This window comes from Papio anubis, chromosome 3, assembly GCF_008728515.1.
Source record: "Papio anubis isolate 15944 chromosome 3, Panubis1.0, whole genome shotgun sequence".
Classification (NCBI taxonomy): Eukaryota; Metazoa; Chordata; class Mammalia; order Primates; family Cercopithecidae; genus Papio; species Papio anubis.
The window spans coordinates 93,802,710-93,825,904 of record NC_044978.1 but is presented as its reverse complement, the minus strand read 5'-3'; the positions used below and the strand labels follow the sequence as shown (position 1 = coordinate 93,825,904).

Below are 23,195 nucleotides of genomic sequence, written 5' to 3'. Positions count from 1 at the left end.
TTATATGTTATATTAAATGGACTTAAAGTCATCTATTTTTAATATGAATAAATAAATCTTCAAACTTAAAGAAAAATGTCAACCTATAATAGAAAAACTCAGTATCCATTGTAAATAAAGTATGCATTTTGGGAGAAAGTGTTGATAATTTTAGAACTTACAATTTAAAACACAGAATCAATTTCAAGTATTTGTCAAAATTCATTGCTCCTTTAAGCAAATGACACAATTCATAAGGTCTTGCAATTTCAAGAGGTTGCTGTATGTTAATATTCTTCAGCAGAAGCCAAGGTAAAAAATCAGAAAGTCAATGGAAGAGTGGTCAAGGGTAAAAAACAACTAATATGTATGGGCAACCCATGAGTTATCCTTCTCTTTCTATATCAGTTCCAAAAGTAATGATTTACTTGGTGAACTAATGTTCTGCCTTATTTATAAAGTGTTATTAGCTATTAGTATAAGATTGAGTTTACATAGTTCATTCCTATGGTTTGAATATGGTCATTTTTGGTATCTGAACCAAAAGTTACTATCAATACTTTATATATATAAACACCTTTCAATACCTAGTAACTTCTTTATATAATGAGATTTAAAATTAGAATATTTATTAGAGAATTATTCATGAATTTTCTTGTTCATTCTAGGTTTTGGTGGTAGTAGGTCAATGTCTATATTTAAACTTGTAATTACATCTACATTAACACCTTCATCTATTTCTATGTATACAGTGGAACTAGAAGGTTAATGTAATTGCTTCGTGATGAGACACTGGGGAAATACATTCATTCTTCAACAATACTATAGAATGACCTGGAATTTTCCCATTTTCCTTTACTTTCTTAATGTTTACATCTAGAAAGCATTTTAGATGATCTAAATAAACATCTGTCAATTTCTAACATTACATTAAGTGGTACTATAATAATGGTCTGATTAGCTACTGGACTTTTTTGCACCTCTGAAAACCAAGAAATGGCTTAGCTTTGGTGTTCACAATTAATGCTCTCAAATACCTACAGGCTGATGGCTGAGAAATAATCACAAAAAGATAGTCAGATTAAATCTTCATAGCTGAAATATTTGAGTTGTTAAGAAAGCAATCAGTGAAAAAGCAGCCCAAGAGGACAAACTAAAATTAGTCACTAGACTTAAAAAACATTAAGTCTTTGGTGCAAAGCATAAGTCTCATGAGTGTAATTTATCATCTTTTTCTTTTCATGAGGAAAGACACATTATTCACACAAGACACTAACATATGTTTTTCTAAAAGACAATTTACAGTAGTTTAGGTCAAAACAATCTCACAAACTCTTTTCATATTAAAATATCTTTCCTTTCTTATTAATCCAGCTTGGATATTGGAAGACTTCGGGAGAAACTACACTCTGAGAAGGAGAAAGTATGAGTTTATAAATTGTTGATCTAAAATAAGTGAACTTTCCCTAATTGTTCAAAACAATAACTTCATTGAGCCACCAATATAAACCCTTTGAAAACTTGTCAGACAAATGCAGCCTAAAAATCCTGGTACTAATTAACTCAGTGAGAAGTTGAATTCCATTGGGTCAAAGAAGCATCCCTCCTTTTCATGCCCCTGTCCAAGTAACTCACAACTTTCAATCTCCAGGGTGCAGTTCTGCTCATCCAGTGGATATCTTCGAAGATCCATCATACATGCAGCTGTGGTTGTGATTCTGATAGAGTGGAGAGATAAAAAAGAAAACATTAAAAAAGTGATGACATTTCATTTCCAGGCTTCCTAGCCCCAAATCATGTTTACCAGTTGGTAGAAACAAGGCATCAAAATTTTATGAGATTTTAAGGAACTATTATGAATAATTATATGTCAACAAATTGGATAATCTAGATGAACAAGTGGAAATGGATAAATTTCTAGAAACATACAACCTACCAAAACTGTGTCAATAAAAAACAGAAATCTGAACAAACCAATAACAAACAAGGAGAGTGAATCAGTAATCAAAAAATTTCCAACAAAGAAAAGCCCAGGGCCAGATGGTTCATGGATGAGAAATAATCATGAACATTCAGAGAAGAACTAATACTAACCTTTCTTAAACTGTACCACAAAATAGAATAGGGAAAACTGCCAAATTCATTTAATGAGGCCAGCTTCACTCTAATTCCAAAGCTAGACAGACAATACAAGAAATTAATAGTACAGGCCAATATCCCTAATGGAATTAGATGCAAACATTCTCAATAAAATACTAGCAAATAAAATTCAACAGCATATCAAAAGGATCATACACCATGACCAAGTGGGATTTATTACTGGGATGCTAGGATGGATATGCAACAATCAACAACATATACAAATCAATCAATGTGATACAACATAATAAAATAAAAACCACATGATCATCTCAATAAATGCAGAAAAATTAAAGCTTTTCCCCTAAGATCTGGAAGAAAACAAGAGTGGTCACTCTTGGCCCTGCTAGTCAACATGGTACTGAACTCCCAGCTAGAGCAATCAGCAAGAAAATTAAATAAAAGCTATCCAAATCACAATAAATAAATAAAATTATCTCTTTTTGCAGATGACATAATTATGTATGTAGAAAATTCTATAGACTCCATGAAAACTATTAGAACTAATAAATTCAATAAAATTACAGGGTGCAAAATCAACACACAAAAATCAGTGGCATTTTTATATACTAATAACAAACTCTCCAAAAGGTAAATTAAGAGAACAACTTCATTTACATTAACAACAACAACAAAGTACCTAGGAATTACCTTAACTAAAGAGAAAAAAGACCTGTACATTGAAAATTATAAAACATTGATGAAGGAAGTTTAAAAAGACAAATATATAGAAAGACATTCCATGTTCATGTCTTGGAAGAATAATATTGTCAAAATGTTCATACTACCTCCCCAAAACCATCTTACACATTCAAAAATCCAGATGGTACTTTTTACAGAAATAGAAGAAATAATCATAAATTTTATATGGAATCATGAAAGACTCTGACTAGTCAAAGTCATCTGAAGCAAGACAAAAAACCTTCTAATTTATTTTTCCATTCACAGTGTACAAGGGTTCTTTTCCCTCTCCACACTCTTGCTAACGCTTTTGTCTTTTGTCTTTTTACCAATAGCCATCCTAACAGGTATGAGGTGGTATTTCATTGTGGGTATGATTTGCATTTTTCTGACGATTTAGTGTTGAGCACTATTTCATATGCCTGTTGTCCATCTGAATTTCTTCTTTTGAGAAGTTCTGTTTAGGTTCTTTGCTCATTTTTAAATTATTTATATTTTGTTATTGAATTGTATGTGATTTTTTATATGTGTTGGATATTAACACTTACCAGTATATGATTTGCAAATATTCTTCCCTCTTCCATAGGTTGCCTTTTCATTTTGTTTATTGTTTCCTTTGCTGCATATAAGCTTTTTAGTTTGATGTATCCCACTTACCTGTTTTTGCTTTTATTGTCTGGACTTTTGGTATAATATTTAAAAAATTATTGCTAAGACTAATGTCAAGAAGGTTTTTCCTTATGTTTTCTGCTAGTTGTTTTACAGTTTCAATATTTATGTTTAAGGATTTAATCCATTTTGAGTTGATTTTCATGTATGGCATGAGATAGGGATCAAATTTATTTATTTGTTTATTTTGCATGTGGATATCCAGTTTTTCAAACACCATTTGTCAAAAAGACTGTCTTTTCCCCATTGTGTGCCCCTGGCACCTTTGCTGAAGATCAGTTGACCACAAGTGTATGTATTTATTTCTGGTTTCTCTATTCTGTTCCATTGGCCTATATGTCTGTATTTGTGCCATTACCATAGTGTTTTGATCAGAATATATTTGTATTACAATGTGAAGTCAAGTAGTGTAATGCCCCAGCTTTCATCCCAAGACCTATTGATTATGATATTGGCTCTAGATTTTTCATATACAGTTTTGATTATGTTAAGGAAAGTTCCTTTTATACCTATTTTGTTGAGAGCTTTTGCCACAAAAGATGTTGCATTTTGTCAAATGCTTTTCTACATCTATTGATATCCTTATGTAGTCTTTATCCATCATTCTGCTAATGTGGTATATAGCATTGATTAATTCACATATGGTGAACCATCCTTGCATCCCAATAACAAATCCCTCTTGGTCATTGAATATAATCCTTTTAATGTGCTATTGAATTTAGCTTGCTAATATTGTATTGAGGATTACATTACTTTCATAAATAATGTAGCAAATTTATAATTTGCAATAGCCATATTTCAATAATATCCCAATAAAGCTATTAAAATATTTTGTGACTAAAAATTTTAAAGATAGGCAGATTTAGTTTGAGTCTTAACTTTGTTGCCCACAAGTGGCGTGAGTTTGCATTAATTAAATTATCTCCTTGCAACTCAGTCCTCTCATTAATCAAAGCACCTACTACAGAGCATTGCTGTGAGAATTAAAAGAGATAATGTGTGCAAAGCTTTTAGCCCAGTGCCCCATACTTAAGAAGTGCTCTCCAAATGATGATCATTATTATAGCTGTTATTATCTCATGACCCTTTCTATTTTTATTATCACCTTAGCAATGTCTGTGCTACTATCTGCAGAATTTGTGAATGGGAGGAATCTACATTATACATAAAAAGCTTATCTTCCTCTCTTGCTACAACTAAATACGACATCATCATCATCAACAACAACAACAACGAAACCAGCCTTCTGTGACTTAAGGTGCTTCACACTTCCCACTGTTAGAGAGATTTGTCAGATTTGTCTCTGAAGCTCTGGTCCACTTATATTCCACAGGTAGCATATAACCAAGGAAGAAACACTATCCTAGGATGAGAGTTAATACCATATTCACCACCTCCAGTTGAGCTTTTGTGTTTATTCAAACTCAAGTACTCTAACTCTACATATCCTATCTGGACTTCATTATCTCTCCATTTTCTCTTACCTGGGATGTTTTTCTGGTCAGTGAAGTCTGAGAGTAACTAAAATTCAGATGGTGAGTCCACATTTACAACCTTTCGATTCACTTTTGAATGACAAAGAACTTTTAAAAATGTAACGGTCCTCCCCATAAAGTGTAATCATACGTTTAACAACACAAAAATTCAAATTAAATGATGTTTCTTTTTTATCTTAATCTCCAGGAGCTACAATTTGAAATTTTCTTAAAATACTCTATGTAAATAGAAGCACAGCTGTGTCTTCTTAGGGAGAAAACCTCTTAAGACAGTAGCCTACAACACACACTACTCTGCACTTTGCTTATTTTCTTTAACAATGCATCATGAATTTGCTTCTGCATTAATAAATAATAAGCTCTTTTTAAAAATTTACTACAATTGTGTGGAAATGTAATAATGTATTTTCTAATCATTCTTTTGTGGGCATTTGTGTTCCATTTTATTTTTTCAAATGAAAGGGCGCTGAATATACTGTAGTACTTTATGTACACAGCATATGTACTGTACTACAGTAAACTGTATAAGTGTGTATATACATACACACACTGATATATTCACATGTGTATATATATATATATGCATACTCTCTATCTATCTAGCTATCCATCTCCGTGGATTTTTGAGGTTCCAAGGTGAGTTATTGCTTTGGTCATTCGTGCTAAACTATCAGCAATAAAGGCTTCTTTTCCTTAAAGGAAAAGGAAAAACCCTATCTTTTTCCAATTTTCCTTTGGCTTTCACTATGAAAGAAGAAGATTCACAGAGGATACCTTTTGAAGCCTTTTGATACTTTTTCATAGACAGGACATTGGTCAATTTATTTGAATTTATAATAACAAATTTACTTGAATTTATTTAAGCATTACTTCAAAGCAAAAGGAATTTTCAAGTTTAATTAAAAATTTTTTTTTCAAAATGTTTTACAAAACACTATGCTTTTCATTCCCCTGATCATATGGGTTAATTAATTTATTCACTTAACAATACATCATGAATATCTTTTGTTGTCTAAAAACACAGTTCTGCAACATTCTTTTTTTAGTCTCATAGTGATTCGAACACCCTAAACAAAAAAACCACAATAAATATTAAAAATGCGTTTATCTACTATTCTCCTTTACCATATTTTTTGTTTAACAGCTTCTTATGAATTCAAAAACTGTCAAGAGGGGAACATTCTCTCGGAATTACTAAAATATGGCAAGTCCTATGATTCTACAACTTAGCTGATGCTTTTCAGTCAGAGATGATTTTGCCTCACTGGGGACATTTGGAAATATATCTGGACCTAAAAGTTTGAAACTGGAATCTAGTGAATGGAGCCCAGAGATGCTGTTAAACATCCTACCATGCACAGGACAGTCCCCAACAACAGAGACTTAGCTTTTCTAAACTGTCAGTAGTGCCAAGGTTAAGAAATCCTGCTACAATGATGGTTTACAAATTTGATAAGGAACCTCAGTATGTAAAGTACAAATGAAATAAATAAAAACCATATTTTGTTAATATAAAATCACCTTATAAGTTCCAATGTTGATCCATTTTAATGGACTCACACTTCTAAAAGCAGGGATTATGATGAGAATTATGGTTTTAAGCCTCTCTCATTACCAATTTATCTTTTGTTGCATTTTATTTATACAGCATTGAGAAAATTCTTATAAATAGTGAAGTACTTGCTTCTAGATTCTTAAATAACCAAGCAAAGGCTACCCTGAATTGGGAAAACAGCAACAACAACAGCCCCAATCCCTGTGCCAAGAAACCACCTTTATAGTCAATGACACCATTGTAATTAGTTTAGGAACATCCATAAATAGTTGGTCTCTAGAAGTACTTAATGATAGATTAAAGGCAAGCTTTACGTGGTGCTCAATGCTCTGCATAATTTAACCTGGCAGCACAAGTTAATATAGTGATCTTGAATGTGTTAACATGGGGCATTCTTACATTTATTGCAACATATTCACAATAGCCAAATATGGAATCAACCTAAGTGCCTATCAACAGATGAATGGAGAAAGAAAATGTGGTAGATATGGACAATGGGATATTAGTCAGCCGTAAAAATGAAATCCTGTCATATGCAGCAACATGGGTGGCACTGGAGGCCATTATGTTAATTGAAGTAAGCAAAGCACAGAAATACTAATATTGCATGTTCTAATGCACATGTGAGAGCTAAAAAAGATGGATCTCAACATAGAATGTAAACTGGTAGTTATCAAAGACCAAGAAAAGGGAGTGATGAAAGGAAATATAAGCATATAGTATATTAATTACCACTGAACTATACATTTAAAGTGGTAAAGATGGTAAATTATATATGTATATTTTACCTCAATAGAAAAAGCAACTAAGACATTTAAAAAAGTAACATAGGACAGGTGACAGTGTAATGCTTCTTATTACAGTTTAAAATATTTATTATATATATTTTTAAGTTTTATTTTAGGTTCACGGGTACATATACAGGTTTGATATACAGGTAGATTATATGTTACAGGGATTTGGTGTACAGACTATTTCACCACCCAGGTGATAGTCATAGTATCCAATAGGTAGTTTTTCGATCCTCACCTTCCTCCTTCCCTCCACCCTCAAGTATGCCTCAGTGATTGTTGTTCCCTTCTTTGTGTCCATATATATTAATATTTAATGTTTAGCTCCCACTTATAAGTGAGAACACGTGGTGTTTGGTTTTCTGCTCCTGTGTTAGTTCACTTAGGCTGCCACCTCCATCCATGTTGCTGCAAAGCACATGATCTCATTCTTTTTTATGGTTTTGCAGTATTCTGTGGTGTATATGTGTCACATTTTCTTTATCCAGTCTACTGTTAATGGCCACTTAGGTTGACTCCATGCCTTTGCTATTATGAATAATACTGAGATGAACATATGTGTGTATGTGTCTTTATAGTACAATGGTTTATATTCCTTTTGGTATATACTCAACAAGGGAATTGCTGAGTCAAATGGTAATTTTGTTTTGAGTTGTTTGAGAAATCACCAAACTGCTTTTCATAATGGCTGGACTAATTTACATTTCACCAGCAGTGTATAAGTTTTCCTTTTTCTCTGCAACCTCACCAGCATCTCATATTATTTTACTTTCTAATAATAGCCATTCTGGCTGGTGTGAGATGGTATCGCATTGTGGTTTTATGTGCACTTTTAATGATTAGTGATGTTGAGCATTTTTTATATGCTTGTTGGATGCATGTATGTCTTCTTTTGTAAAGTGTCTGTTCATGTTCTTTGCCTACTTTTTAAGGGCTTTGTTCATTTTTTGCTTGTTGATTTCTTTAAGTTCTTTATATATTCCGGATATTAAACCTTTGTCAGATGTGTAGTTTGCAAAATTTTTCTCCCATTCTGTGGGTTGTCTGTTTGTTCTGTTGATGAACAACTTTCTAACGATGTTTTGCTGCGCAGAAGCTCTTTAGTTTAATTAGATACCATTTGTCAATTTTTGTTTTTGTTGCAATTGCTTTTGCTATCTTCGTCTTGAAATCTTTGCCAGATCCTCTGTCCAGAATGGTATTTCTGAGGTTAACTTCCATTTTTTTTTTTTTTTTTTTTTTTTTTGAGACAGAGTCTCTCTCAGTCATCCAGGCTGGAGTGCCGTGGCTCGATCTCGGCTCACTGCAAGCTCTGCCTCCTGAGTTCACGCCATTCTCCTGCCTCAGCCTCTGGAGTAGCTGGGACTACAGGCGCCCACCACCACACCCAGCTAATTTTTTGCATTTTTTTTTTTAGTAGAGACGGGGTTTCACTGTGTTAGCTAGGATGGTCGTGATCTCCTGACCTCGTGATCCGCCCGCCTCGGCCTCCCAAAGTGCTGGGATTACAGGCGTGAGCCACCAAGCCCGGCCGTTTTTTTGTGTTTTTTTTGTTTGTTTGTTTGTTTGTTTGTTTGGTTTTTTTTTGACATCTAAGTCTTTAACCCCTCTTGAGTTGGATGGCCCCACACATGATTTTCTAAAGCATGATTCTAGAAAAGATGTGATTATAAGGCATCCTGATATCCTGTTTAAATGTGGATGAAAAATATGAACTATAGTGTAAGGAAGCAGTCTAATTTCAATCTTCTGAATATGGTTAGCCAGTCATCTCAGAATCATTTATGGAATAGAGAGTCCTTTCCCCATTGCTTGTTTTTGTCAACTTTGTCAAGCATCGGATGGTTGTAGGTGTGCAGCAAAAAATAATTATAATAGTTTTAAATAAAATTAGAATCCAACATTTGTAGCACCATTAAAGAAAAAGCCTTAGGGATACTTGAGAGTATTATTTGAGCACCTTTGGTCAGCACATCTCACTTTATTTAGTCCATTTTCAGGAAAAATGTCATCTGGTTAGTTAACCACTCCATTATTAAATCAGGACATGCATTGAAATATACTATTGGCTGTATGAATGTCTTCTTTTGAGAAATGTCTGTTCATATCCTTTGCCCACTTTTTGATGGGGTTATTTGTTTTTTTCTTGTAAATTTGTTTGAGTTCTTTGTAGGTTCTGGATATTAGCCCTTTGTCAGATGAGTAGATTGCAAAAATTTTCTCCCATTCTGTAGGTTGCCTGTTCACTCTGATGGTAGTTTCTTTTGCTGTGCAGAAGCTCTTTAGTTTAATGAGATCCCATTTGTCAATTTTGGCTTTTGCTGCCGTTGCTTTTGGTGTTTTAGACATGAAGTCTTTGCCCATGCCTATGTCCTGAATGGTACTACCTAGGTTTTCCTCTAGGGTTTTTACAGTATTAGGTCTAACATTTAAGTCTCTAATCCATCTTGAATTAATTTTCGTATAAGGAGTAAGGAAAGGATCCAGTTTTGAAAAAATGCTCATCATCACTGGCCATCAGAGAAATGCAAATCAAAACCACAATGAGATACCATCTCACACCAGTTAGAATGGCGATCATTAAAAAGTCAGGAAACAACAGGTGCTGGAGAGGATGTGGAGAAATAGGAACACTTTTACACTGTTGGTGGGATTGTCAACTAGTTCAACCATTATGGAAAACAGTATGGCAATTCCTCAAGGATCTAGAACTAGATGTACCATATGACCCAGCCATCCCATTACTGGGTATATACCCAAAGGATTATAAATCATGCTGCTATAAAGACACATGCACACATATGTTTATTGCGGCAATATTCACAATAGCAAAGACTTGGAATCAACCCAAATGTCCATCACTGGCAGACTGGATTAAGAAAATGTGGCACATATACACCATGGAATACTATGCAGCCATAAAAAAGGATGAGTTTGTGTCCTTTGTAGGGACATGGATGCAGCTGGAAACCATCACTCTCAGCAAACTATCACAAGAACAGAAAACCAAACACCGCATGTTCTCACTCATAGGTGGGAACTGAACAATGAGATCACTTGGACTCGGGAAGGGGAACATCACACACCGGGGCCTATCATGGGGAGTGGGGAGTGGGGAGGGATTGCATTGGGAGTTATACCTGATGTAAATGACGAGTTGATGGGTGCTGACGAGTTGATGGGTGCAGCACAGCAACATGGCACAAGTATACATATGTAACAAACCTGCATGTTATGCACATGTACCCTAGAACTTAATAATAATAAAAAATAAAAATAAAAAAAGAAATATAATATTGAACCATTGATTCAGAGTTGTGAATTATAATAGCTTTTACAAAGTAGTTTACATAGCCAATGTAGCATTGTCTACAAAATACCTAGTTAATGTCTCGTGTGTGGGTACTTAGAGTTGTGAGTAATTTTTTTAAAAACCCAACTTTTAGGAAGCATAACTGAATTTACTGTTGCTAGCCATTATGATCGATCTATTCAACAATCAATAGTTATAAGGAATATAAGTGATATCACCTAGGGAACTATATGTCACACCAAGACTTGACTATAACTCATTGTTTTTTAAACTATGATCTCCTGGGCCAATTGACTTTTATTCCTCTAAATCCCAATGTGATATTAAAGAGAATTGAGTATCATCACAACTTAGGAAGATAAGAAATCAATAGCTCTAAGAACCTACTCTCAAGAAGTCATCTGGTTTCCTTTGGAAAGTACTGAAACAACTTCCATCTTGGGATATATATGTTCCAAATGTCAGACTCACAGGAGGATTTCACTGTTCTAACTTGCATTAGGTACCAACTCTCCCACAACTATTGAGTATGGGTTGGAGGACAGCACGAATACACAAATACAAATATGGTCACCAAAGACCCACAGGGCCCTCTGAGAAGGGAGGAATTATTGAGACTCAGACAGGTACTCCCACACAAGCACATACTCATGAATCTATGTTAGGCTATAGAAATCTGTGCAACAGAGTGTTGAACTCTGCTGATTTAAGAGTTTGGCATTTCTACATTTTGTAATGTTTATGGTTAAGTGAGCTGAGTGTATGAGCTCTTTGTGAGAAAAGAATGCTCAGCAAGAATTCCCCAGATCATCAACAAAAAGGGAGATGTCCCTCAGCAGAGTTCTGTTCAGCTCTCCTGTCTTCTGGGTGAGAAGGAACAATGAGTATCTCTAAGAATGATTGCTCTTGTATTTCCATTTGTTCTCCTTGCCCAGTATGACTGCTTCACAGTTGTTAGTCACTTCTACCATTAGTTAACACATCCACATGGAAAAGTACTCACACTGTGGCTGAAGCTGGTTGATTATTATAAATCTTCTATCGAGTCAAAGTTGCCAAATATTAGATTACAAAAATCAATAGACTAAGGGCTTCAAGATTGAATTGTTCATTCTGTCTTTAGCTTTTCAAACTCAAGATTTTCATTCTGGTGTGTGAAAATATTTTTCTTGGTGGATAGCAAATGAAAGTATAGGAGGGTAAAACCAGCTAAAGGCAAAAGCATTAACTGACTGTTCTTCTGCAGAGAGATTTCCCAGAGGTAGATTCATGAGAGTGTAACATTCATCTGTCTTCTTTCAAAGACATTTAGAATGGATTACATTATAATCCAATTTATTGACATTTTGAAAGTTAGATCAGAACACTATAATAGGCTGTTAGTTAGAAACTGTGGCCTCATGATACTTTAGAATGAACAGAAATCATGTCACTATAGTATTCATTTATTAAGGTTTATGCTGCATGGTCGTTGGCCTTAGGAGTCATTGTAATAGCAAATCATTTATATTTAATGTCTGAAAGTGGCATGATTCTAATTGCTGACAAAACATAATCCAAAAGCCTTGGCCCATAAGTTTCTTGAAACCTAGGTTTATACACACACACACAAATACACACGTGTGCACACATATAGACATGGAGAGGGTACATTTGCAAATAGCAATGTGAACTTAAATTAACAAATTATGTATGCTCAGTTGAGGTTTTCCTATAATCATCAATTTTATCAGGAAGAACTCCCAAGTTTTAAACCCAATCTCTGTATAACATAATTGTACAGTTTAATAGAATCTGTATGAAAGAAAAACGTGAATGAAAATTCCCTAAAAATGCTGAACCCTATTAATACCCCTAATATTGGTGAAATTGAGAGTTAGTAGCAGTTATAAGATTGATATCAGTATCACTCAATAGAGTGTTTGAAGAATGGCTTGTTTAGCCTCTTAGATACACCTTTAATTCATGTTAGTTACGTTACACAAAGAAACTGATGAGAGAAGATGGATGGGTTAGTCTAAGTTATGACTAATGAGTACATAGATTTTTTTTTTTTTTTTTGCAGTTAATACTTGTTAACTGCTCAGTGCAATAGGGTGAAAAGAATTTGCATTATCTTCATAGTTGTGACAGGTTTTATTAGGTAGGAGTTTGGCTAGTCTGTTTAGAAAAATACATTGGTATTTGAAGGTGAAATCCCAGGAGTGTGAGACATAAATGATAAGGAAACCAAAGGAGATAAACCGTTTTGTGAGATTTAAGAGATTTAGGTGTGAGGAAGCAAAACATTGGAGTAGTAAAAAACTTTAAAGAGGCCGGGCGCGGTGGCTCAAGCCTGTAATCCCAGCACTTTGGGAGGCCGAGACGGGTGGATCACGAGGTCAGGAGATCGAGACCATCCTGGCGAACACGGTGAAACCCCGTCTCTACTAAAAAATACAAAAAACTAGCCGGGCCAGGTGGCGGGCGCCTGTAGTCCCAGCTACTCGGGAGGCTGAGGCAGGAGAATGGCGTAAGCCCGGGAGGCGGAGCTTGCAGTGAGCCGAGATCGCACCACTGCACTCCAGCCTGGGCGACAGAGCGAGACTCCGTCTCAAAAAAAAAAAAAAACAAAAAAAAAAAACAAAAAAAAAAACTTTAAAGAACAGCCATATTGATATGTAATTTTAAAATTTTTGCTGTACAATAATAGTACATTTTCTGTATTTACTCAAAGCCTGATACACACCAAGCATGCCTGTATGTGTGCACACACATACACACACACACACACACACACACACACAAGCCTTGGGTAAATGTTTTATTTTTATACTTGGAATACTGGGAAGGGGCTGAATTCCTTATCCTGACAGCATTATTGGAACAGTATTCTACAAATTGAAGCAATTCAAAGCCAGAAATTACATAAGCCCTTTGAGAAGCCTCAGCAGTCTCGGGGAGGGCATTGGCCTCCTACAAATAATGGATTGCAGGTTCAGGCCACTCTTACCTAGATCTAAAGAGGCAGCGTTACTTTGGCTAGTATTATGTTAGAATCCTAGATGACAGGCACTGTGCTAAGCACCTTACATACAGTATTAGTTTCCTCTGGCTGCTGTAACAAGCTACCGCAAACGTTGTGGCTTAAAACAACACAAATTTATTCACTCACAGTTCTGGAGATCAGAAGTCTTAAAATCAAGGTGTTAGCAGGGCTGTGTTCCTCCTGGAGACTCCAAGGAAGAACTTATTTCTTTGCCTTTTTCTGCTTCTAGGGGGCATTTGCATTCCTTGACTTATGGACCCATCCTCCATCTTTAAAGTACATCTCACTCTCCTGCTTTCCTTTCATAAGGACCCTTGTGATTACACTGGCCCCACTAAGACATTCCAGGAAAATCAACTTTTTTTTTTTTTTTTTTTTTGAGACAGAGTCTCGCTCTGTTATCCAGGCTGGAATGCAGTGGCACAAGCTCTGCTCACGGCATCCTCCCTCTCCCAGCTTCAAGAGATTCTCCTGCTTCAGGCTCCCCAGTAGCTGGGATTATAGGCAAGCATCACCATGCTCAGTAATTTTTTTTTTTTTTCGTATTTTTAGTAGAGACAGGGTTTCACCATGTTGGCCAGGCTGGTCTTGAACTCCTGACCTCAAATGATCCACCCACCTTGACCTCCCAGAGTGCTGGGATTACAGGCGTCAGCTACCACATCCTGTGGACTTTATCTTTTTTATTATTTTCCTTTTTTTTTTTTTTTTTGACACAGAGTCGCTCTCTGTTACCCAGGCTGGAGTGCAGTGGCGCGATCTCAGCTCACTGCAACCTCTGCCTCCCAGGTTCAAGCTATTCTCCTGCCTCAGCCTGCCGAGTAGCTAGGACTACAGGCACCCACCACCACACCCAGCTAATTTTTGTATTTTTAGTAGAGATGGGGTTTCAGCATGTTGGCCAGACTGGGCTTGACCTCCTGGTCTCTCACTTCAGTCTCCCAAAGTGCTGGGATTACAGGCATGAGCCACTGTGCTCAGCCAGAGACCTTATCTTAGTTACATCTGCAAAGCCCCTTTTGCCATGAGAAATAGCATATTTACAGGTCCAGAGAATTAGGATATGGACATCTTTGGGGGAGAAAGCATTATTTTACCACATGTGCATTATTTATTATTTATAATAGCCTTATTATGTTGAAGCCTTTTCCACTCCAATATCAAAGATAAGAAAATTAACATCTCACTGGATTAATAAATTTTTCCAAGTTTACATAGTCTATGGTAATGCTGAGATTAAAACCCAGATATACTAGATTCAAGGGTTAAGGTCTCTCCAGTTATTGTAGTCGGGCCAGATGAATCTAAGCAGAGATTTGCTTCAGTAAAATTTCTTCCATGAGCAGTAAAACAAAGTACAAATATTAAAAGTTGACCTTACCATACCTTTAGTATTTATTTAGTTATCAATAATTTATGACATTCATTACCCAATCCATAGTGAGTATAAAATGATATATGACTAACCAGGAATGTAAGCATTGGCTACAGCAATTAAAAACATCCAGCTACATATTCATGCTGTCATATATATGTATATACAGTAATACTGTAAAGTCTCAAGAGAGAAGATGGGGTCACTGTCTACTAGTTTTATATAATAGGTAAGGTGTGCTTATTTCTCATTTGGAACTACTACCTTTGACATTTTCTTAGAAATCCAGATCTCTTACATCAGATAAATATTTCCATTATTAAGAAAGCCTAAATATCACTCACAATTGCAATGCAAGACAGTTTAATTCTACACTTATTTGGTTGGCGGCAACTTGGACACAATGTGCCTTAACCTAGGTTTATGATAACTCATGAACGCAGGTATGATGCAGGTGGAATGTGGTATGGAATAGGAAGGAAAAGAGAGTTATTATATGCATGTACAAGTTCAATGCTTGATACATAGTAAGCACTCGATTAACAGTAGCTGCTATCATTTTCAGTGAATATGCTTCCAAAGTAATAAAAAATACATATAACGTTGCTATTACAAATACATTGCAAAATTAACACATGGCCATATTAAAACATCTGGAAAATACAGAAAATTATAGATAAGAGAAAAAAATGACCCATAATGTCATTACCACAGTTTTATTATTAATTTCTTTTCTTCTTAAAGTTGAAGTTATATTGTATGTAACAATTTCATTTGCTGCTTTGGTCAACCTATAGGTAAGAACTTTCCTAAGTCTTAGGTATGCTCCACGGACATAATTTTAAAGGACACTACACTCCATGACTTACTTAACAATTCAGTCACTGGGAGATATCATTAAATGTTCTTTAGGATGCTTTAAAAAAATCACACTGAGTAAATAGCATTCTTATGGCTATTCTTATTTTTTGATTTCATATTTCTGCTTACTTTCCCTCCTCTCTTTTGCAGACTTAGTGCTGAATGCTAATGACACTCTTAGTGCAATCCCAGGCAGTCATTTTCAGGTAATTAGCTACACACCAAATGTTGCATAAATGGGCCCATTATTTTTCACTTCTGTTGGGGCAGGGTGATTCATGAACCACTTTATAATTATGAAGATCAGTCCATAAATCAGAGTAGGGGATTGAGGGTGGGCAAAAATTTTTTTTAAAGGATTAATAAGGACTAGGACAATAGTAATTAACAGGCTCTTGTCCAAGTTCCAGTATCAGTGTTAGTCATGTTTTACCATGAATGTCTGACTGAGTTCAAGACATACTATTTTTCCTAAATTGTATCATTATACACATATGTCTATGAAGCATAAGAGTATGCATTTAATTTCTACCATATTTAATACTTTCTATTAACCAATAAGCTGAAATATGTATTAGGGAGCAGAAATAAAATGAGGCTTCCCCCTCAAATTAAAGCATCTATATTCTTATCATCTTGATTATTAGGAATTTCTGTAGTGGACAAATTGTAAGGAATTAAAACAACAGCAATGGTTTCTTGATCTTTTGGCTAAGGTGAAGTGTGGTATCTTTTCTTATCAATTTAAAACAATAGCAAGCCCTAAGCATTCAGAAACGACCTAGATATTAAAGTAAAAGTAGAAGCCAAAGAAAATGTTTACCTGGAATGGAATACCACGACTTGGAATCAGCAAGTGCAGGATAATTAAACAAGGAAGTAAGAGCTAGACCAAATACATGAATCTCTTTCATAGTTACTACTTTTTTGGTTTATTTGCAAACCTATTCTATTGCTTTGCCACATGATTCTCTTTCCTAGAACAAAGAACTGATACATTTACTGAGAGGTAATCAGTCATTTTGAAATGGTATTCCTCAAGGAGTAAACTAAGATTCAAGAGTGATGGAGCATTAAGATACGGTGTTGTTTGAGAACAATGGCTTTATGCTGACAAAAAACAAACAAAACCAAAACCAAACAGGACAGAAGTATAAATTGTGCAAAATTCCCAGCTCCCTAAGGGGATAAAAGCAGGCCCAGGACATTTATTTTCTATTTAAATAAGCAATAAAGAAAACAAATAACTTGAAATTAGTGGAGAAACACTACTTCTAGAACAACGATTAGCATTGTAGTATGTCTTTTCATTTTTCCCCTATGTATGTGGACTTTTTGCATACTTGTAATCATACATAGGATTCTGTTTCCTTCCCATTGAATCTTAATATCAGATACATTTTCCTCATCGGCATCAGGATTGTAATTTTTTCAATGGGAAACAGTATAAGTTGAACATTTAGGTGGCTTTCAATTTCATCAGTTTAAAATGAAACTAAAACATTTTCATGAATATATTATTTTTCCACATTTTGGATTATTTTTCTAGCTAGTATCTAACAAATAGGATTATTATACCCAAAGATACAAAAATGTATACGTCAAAAATGCTTTCTTCAAGGGTTGTGCTAAATTATAGTGCAAAATATTATTAATTTTCTTCACTGGTTCTCAATTGGATGTTATAATATTTTTGTTCATTAAATAGATGAAAAATGGTACTTTTGTGATTTTAATTTTTTAATTACTAACAGGATGAAGGGTTTCTAATATAATTGTTTACAAGCTGCATTTGAAACTATTCTTTCTCTAGATACCAAAATTATTAGAGATATATCAATATATCAACTTATGACTAAAAGAATATCAGTAATAATATTAATTATCAGGCAGGAATAAAGAGTATCCCAATATAGATTAACTTTGGTGTTGTCTTATTCAGTTATGTAGATGAATAAATTTGTGTTGCTGAATTTAATATCTTTGTTGACATATATTTTTGTTTCTTGTTAAACTTTTTTGGAAGAAGATATAAGTTATAGAAATAAAAAATTAAAATAAGGCCCGTGCTGCTTTTCAGAGTTCACAATGAACACCATCAAAAGAAAGCTAATGGAGAGGTGATCATATATTCTAAAAGACAAAAATAGGAAGAGGATTTTGTATATTTTCAAGTTAATAATTAAGCACTCCAGATATCATGCTAACAATAAAACATGATTTCTGTCTCTGTGCTTTTGTGAGCATAAATCCCTAAAAATGGTCATATTTAAAAGCTACAAAACAAAGTTAGTTTTATTTTCTATTCATTTTTATAGGTCCAGTGTTAAATAGGTAAATTCTGGAGGAGTCAGTATATCAGCAAAACACTATTTTTAAAAAATAAGAAATGGTATTTATTTTTATAACAAAGAAATTATAAATTAATGTAATGAGAGATCATTTTCTAGCTATCTGAGATTGGCCAAGATTGTCTGGTGACATTGGATTTTTGTGTCCCTTTGGGAAAATTAGGAGTTATACTCTTGGTGAGAAAATAAATGGATGCATCCACCATGGTAAACATTTTGACAACATCTTGATTCAGTGATTACCTCTTGACTCAGTCACTATACTTCCAGTTCCCGACTCACTGCACACAAGGAAACATAAGTAGAGGTGTTCCTCAAGCACTCCTTGTAAAAGCAAAATGAGTAAACATAAAAATGGTCCAGCAAAGCTAAATAGATACACACCTCTAGTGTATATACAGTGGATTACTTTACAGCAGTTAAAATGAATAAAATAGGTCTACCTGTATGAACATGGGTATGTCTTACATAGTGTTGTGTGGAAAACAAACAAACAAACAAAGCAAGAAGAGATGCTTACCAAAACTATATTTATTTAAAATTTTATAAGAATGAAACATTAGCATATATGCCTTAGGGAATCACATATGTGTAGCAAATTTTTAAAAATGTACACATTTAAAGGATACCCAATAATTTTAGAATAGTGGTTATCTCTGGGGAGGGAGAGGTAGAGGAAGGAAAAAATATAGGATGGGATGAAGGTGGTATTGGAATAATTTAAAATTCCTCCTCCCATCATTGGTTCCTTCCTTCCTTTTTTCCTCCCTCCTTTCCTTCCTCTTTTCCACCCTCCTTTCTCCTCTACCCTTCTCCTATCTCTACCCTGCAACTCCCATCTCTACTTCACACCTTCTACCTTCTATCTTCTATCTCTATCTCACCCTGCACCTTCTTCCCACTGTTCCTCTCCCTCCCACCCCAAATCCTCCCCCTTCTCCTACCCCACCCCTCCCCTCCCCATCCCTCTTTTCTCTTTCCTCCCCTTCCCTTCTTCTTCTTTTTTTTTTGTCAATTGTGTTATTTATTTTATTTTATTTCACTTTAAGTTCTGGGCTACATGTGCAGAATGTGCAGGTTTGTTACATCCTGTCTTTTGTCCATCTTTCCATCGTTCTTTCTTTAAAGGAAGCTGAAGCAAATAGGGCAACATGTTATATTTTTAACCTCTCCGTTACTTTCCAATTTGATATCCTTAGACAAACAGATAAATCCTCAAATGAAGATCCTTTTGTAGTACATGAGCATGATGATTTAATTTCCACACCCAGGTGTAAGACATGCCTCTCTCAAACCTTGTTATGAGGTCAGCACATTACCCTTCTGATATTTTAAAATATCCCAAAATAACTCCACTTACACTCTTATTTTAAATGTTACTTTGAACTGGGCATAGCCACCTTCCTGTCCCCAGTTCGAGTTACAACAGGAAAAGTAAAGGAACACAAAGATTATCTCTCCATCACATTGACTCTATACCTAACCGGTATTTAATACTGGGTGATGATTATGATCTTTCAAAATGAGTTCCTTCAATGAAGAAATTCATCAACTTACGTGGATCTTGGTGTTTGAAACTGACATATATTTCTCCACATTTCTCATTATTGCAATTACACGTTTATTTATTTGGTAACTTGTTTCTCGTGTGACTTCCACCTGAATAGATGGGAAGTACCCCATAGGAAATGATCTCATAATGATCCATTTACTAGGGCTCAGTGTCTGACACAGAATTGATGTGTAAGGTAATGAAATTAATATGGAAATTAAGGAAACACTGAAATCATTATTTTTCTAAAGAAGAAAGAAGACAACCAGTATGATGTCTTCATTAAAAAGTTATGCCATTGTTGCTTGGAAAATATATTCATGGTAAAGATCCATTTTCTTTATCCTGACTAAATTCTCATTAAAAATCATTTTGAGTCCATTGGTTAAATAAACAACCACAGATCATTGTCAGTTGAACGATTTCCAGGGCCACGAAACTACTAAAAGTATGCTTAAATTAGGCTAGATATTTTAGGACCTCCCAATTGTTAAATTGTACACACCCTGTGGCTTGAGGGAGAGGCGGCTAAAACACTGGTATACACATTGAATAGTCTAAGCATAAACATGGGTTAAGGTCCTACTTCTTCCCTTACTATTAGGAATACAAATAGATTAGGGCCTCAAAGTACAAAATGTTGGTTTCTTTTCAAGAAACAAAATGATTGTCCTTGCCAAAAGAATAAATGAATGAGGCTTTCAGTGATTAATCTGTCTGAGTTTTCTCCCACGTTAAGTGAGTGAACCAGTGGCTGGACTTTTCTATGAGAAAAGCAAGTATTTACATGGTACAAGAGGATTTCTGTTTTTAACCATTAAAACATCATTTTTTGATTAGTGCCATTAGAATGTTAACTTCATGAACAATTAAAAATTAATATTTTCTAGCAGATTTTAGTAGCTTCATACATAAAATCCAGGGGAAGATAAATGAAGTCATATGGTTCTGATTCACTGCTAGTGTTACAAACCATTGTGAATTTGATCACAATCCAATTTGTACTTCAAATATCATCTAAATTTGATTAATTTCCATTTGTAACATTGTAAACTGGAAAAATTATGTCAAAAGCAATTTGTTTAGAAAACAATCAGAGATAAGAGACAGTCTATGAAATGAAAGAATGTACAAATCAAACATCTGACAAGGGGTTATTATCTAAAATATCTAAGGAACTCATACAAATCAATAGTAAGAAAATAAGTAACCCAGTTAAAAGATGGGCAAAGGATTTGAATGGATACTTCTCAAAAGGAGACAAATAACCAACATGTATATGAAAAAAATGTTCAATATCACTAATTATTAGAGGTGCAAATTAAAATCAAAATATTACCTCACATCCTTTAGAATGGTTATTTTTGAAAAGATGAAAGATAAATGTTGGTGAGTTGTGGGGAAAAGAGAAGCCTAGCACACTGTTGGTGAGAATGTAAATTAGTACAGCCATTATGGAACCAGTATGGAAGTTCCTCAAAAAATTAAAAATAGAGCTACCGTATGATCCTGCAATGCCACTACTGGGTATATAGTCAAAGGAAACAAAATCAGTTGGTTGAAGAGATATCTGCATTCCCATGTTCATTGCAAGGATATGGAATCAACTAAGTGTCCATTAACAGTTGAATGGATAAAGAAAAAGTGGTGTACAGATACACAATGAAATACTATTCAGTTTTAAAAAAGAAGGAAGTCTTGTCATTTATAATAACATAGATAAACCTAGAGGACATTATGCTAAGTGAAATAAGCCAGGCCCAGAACAGCAAATGCCACAAGATTTCACTCATATGTGGAATCTAACAAGTTAAAGTCATAGAAGTAGAGAATAGAATGCTGATTACTAGGGACTGGGTGGGGATGGGGGATTAGAGAGATAATCAGTCACTCTACTTAATAATAATGTATTCTTGAAAATTTCTAAAAGAGTAGATTTTTAAAAAATGATATGTGGGGTAACGCATATGTGAATTAGAACAATTTAGCCATTCCACAATGTATAGATATTTCAAAATAGCATGTTGTACATAATAAATATATAGTTTTTATTTGTCAGTTAAAAATAAATGATAAAAAGGTAACTTTAAATAAATCTGATCTTATATTTGTACCTTTAAGATAGAGTAAAAAATGAAGAAAATAAAGAAATGTTTAGAGAAGCATTAAAACTGAAACATACATGGACATATAGGAAGCTATTTCAAAAATAGTTTATCACAAGAAGTAACTTGATGTTATTTCCTATATAGGTTTCACATATTTTTGATTAGCATCATTAGAATTTTATATATATATATATAATATATATATATATAGAGAGAGAGAGAGCGCACCTTCAACATTCACCTTAAACATTTAAAGTGTAATTTAAACTATCAACATTGTTCTTTATTAAAGATTAATACTGCAAATTTATTCATGTTTATTTCAATTTGTGTGCAAATACATTATTTATACTGCAAGAAGGCTGTGGCTTCTAAAATTCAATTTCAAATAAATTACAAAATTCCCAGAGGTTCTGTGGTTTTTTTTTTTTTTAGAGTAGTCAAACTTTTAAAATAAAGTTTTAGTAACTAGAAATTCGGAGTAAATAAATGTGCATTTCTTCTGATCTTCCCTTTCCTACCACCAACTCTCAAACTAAAAACAACAAAACAAATTTCTAAATACACGGTATTCGTAAAGAACATGTGAGCACATAGCACATACATTGTTAAAGTTAAAAAATGTACTTTTTTTTTTTCCAGTGTGAATAAGAAATTTATTTGAAGAAAGCATAGGAGAGCTAAGAAGGAGCTCCTTGTGCTGCTTCTTACTCTCAGAGGAATTCCATATCCTTCTGCCTAAAGCTGCTTCATAAAGACTTTCTTTCAAGTAACTGAAGGTCATTTTGTCTGCCAGTGCATTCAAATTTAAAAGTAATATTTATCATGAATTCCCTTTTATATGTATGCATAGGTAATAACACCACAGGTACTTTTTTTTTTTTTTTAATATACTTTAAGTTCTAGGGTACATGTGCACAATGTGCAGGTTTGTTACATATGTATACATGTGCCATGTTGGTGTGCTGCACCCATTAACTCATCATTTACATTAGGTATATCTCCTAATGCTATCCTTCCCTGCCCCTCCAACAATAGGACCTGGTGTGTGATGTTCCCCTTCCCAAGTCCAAGTGACCTCATTGTTCAATTCCCACCTATGAGTGTGAACATGCAGTGTTTGGTTTTCTGTTCTTGCCATAGTTTGCTGAGAATGATGGTTTCCAGCTGCATCCATGTCCCTACAAAGGACATGAACTCATCCTTTTTTATGGCTGCATAGTATTCCATGGTGTATATGTGCCACATTTTGTTAATCCAGTCTGTCACCAAGGGACATTTGGGTTGGTTCCAAGTC

The 23,195-nt window shown here is 34.5% G+C and overlaps 1 protein-coding gene and 1 non-coding gene across 3 annotated transcripts in view; one reads left to right on the top strand and one right to left on the bottom strand.

The window, feature by feature from the left end:
* GABRB1 (gamma-aminobutyric acid type A receptor beta1 subunit) overlaps positions 1 to 23,195 on the bottom strand; it is a 417,769-nt gene that overhangs the window by 118,715 nt on the left and 275,859 nt on the right. For both annotated transcript variants that reach the window (XM_017958684.3, XM_003898650.5), the window contains exon 5: positions 1,615 to 1,697. In XM_017958684.3, coding sequence (XP_017814173.1) covers positions 1,615 to 1,697 — 83 coding nt within the window. The remainder of the gene's footprint in view (positions 1 to 1,614; positions 1,698 to 23,195) is intronic.
* LOC116274367 lies at positions 19,464 to 19,567 on the top strand. The gene has a single exon (XR_004182993.1). It is a non-coding gene; the product is annotated as a small nucleolar RNA U13 (small nucleolar RNA).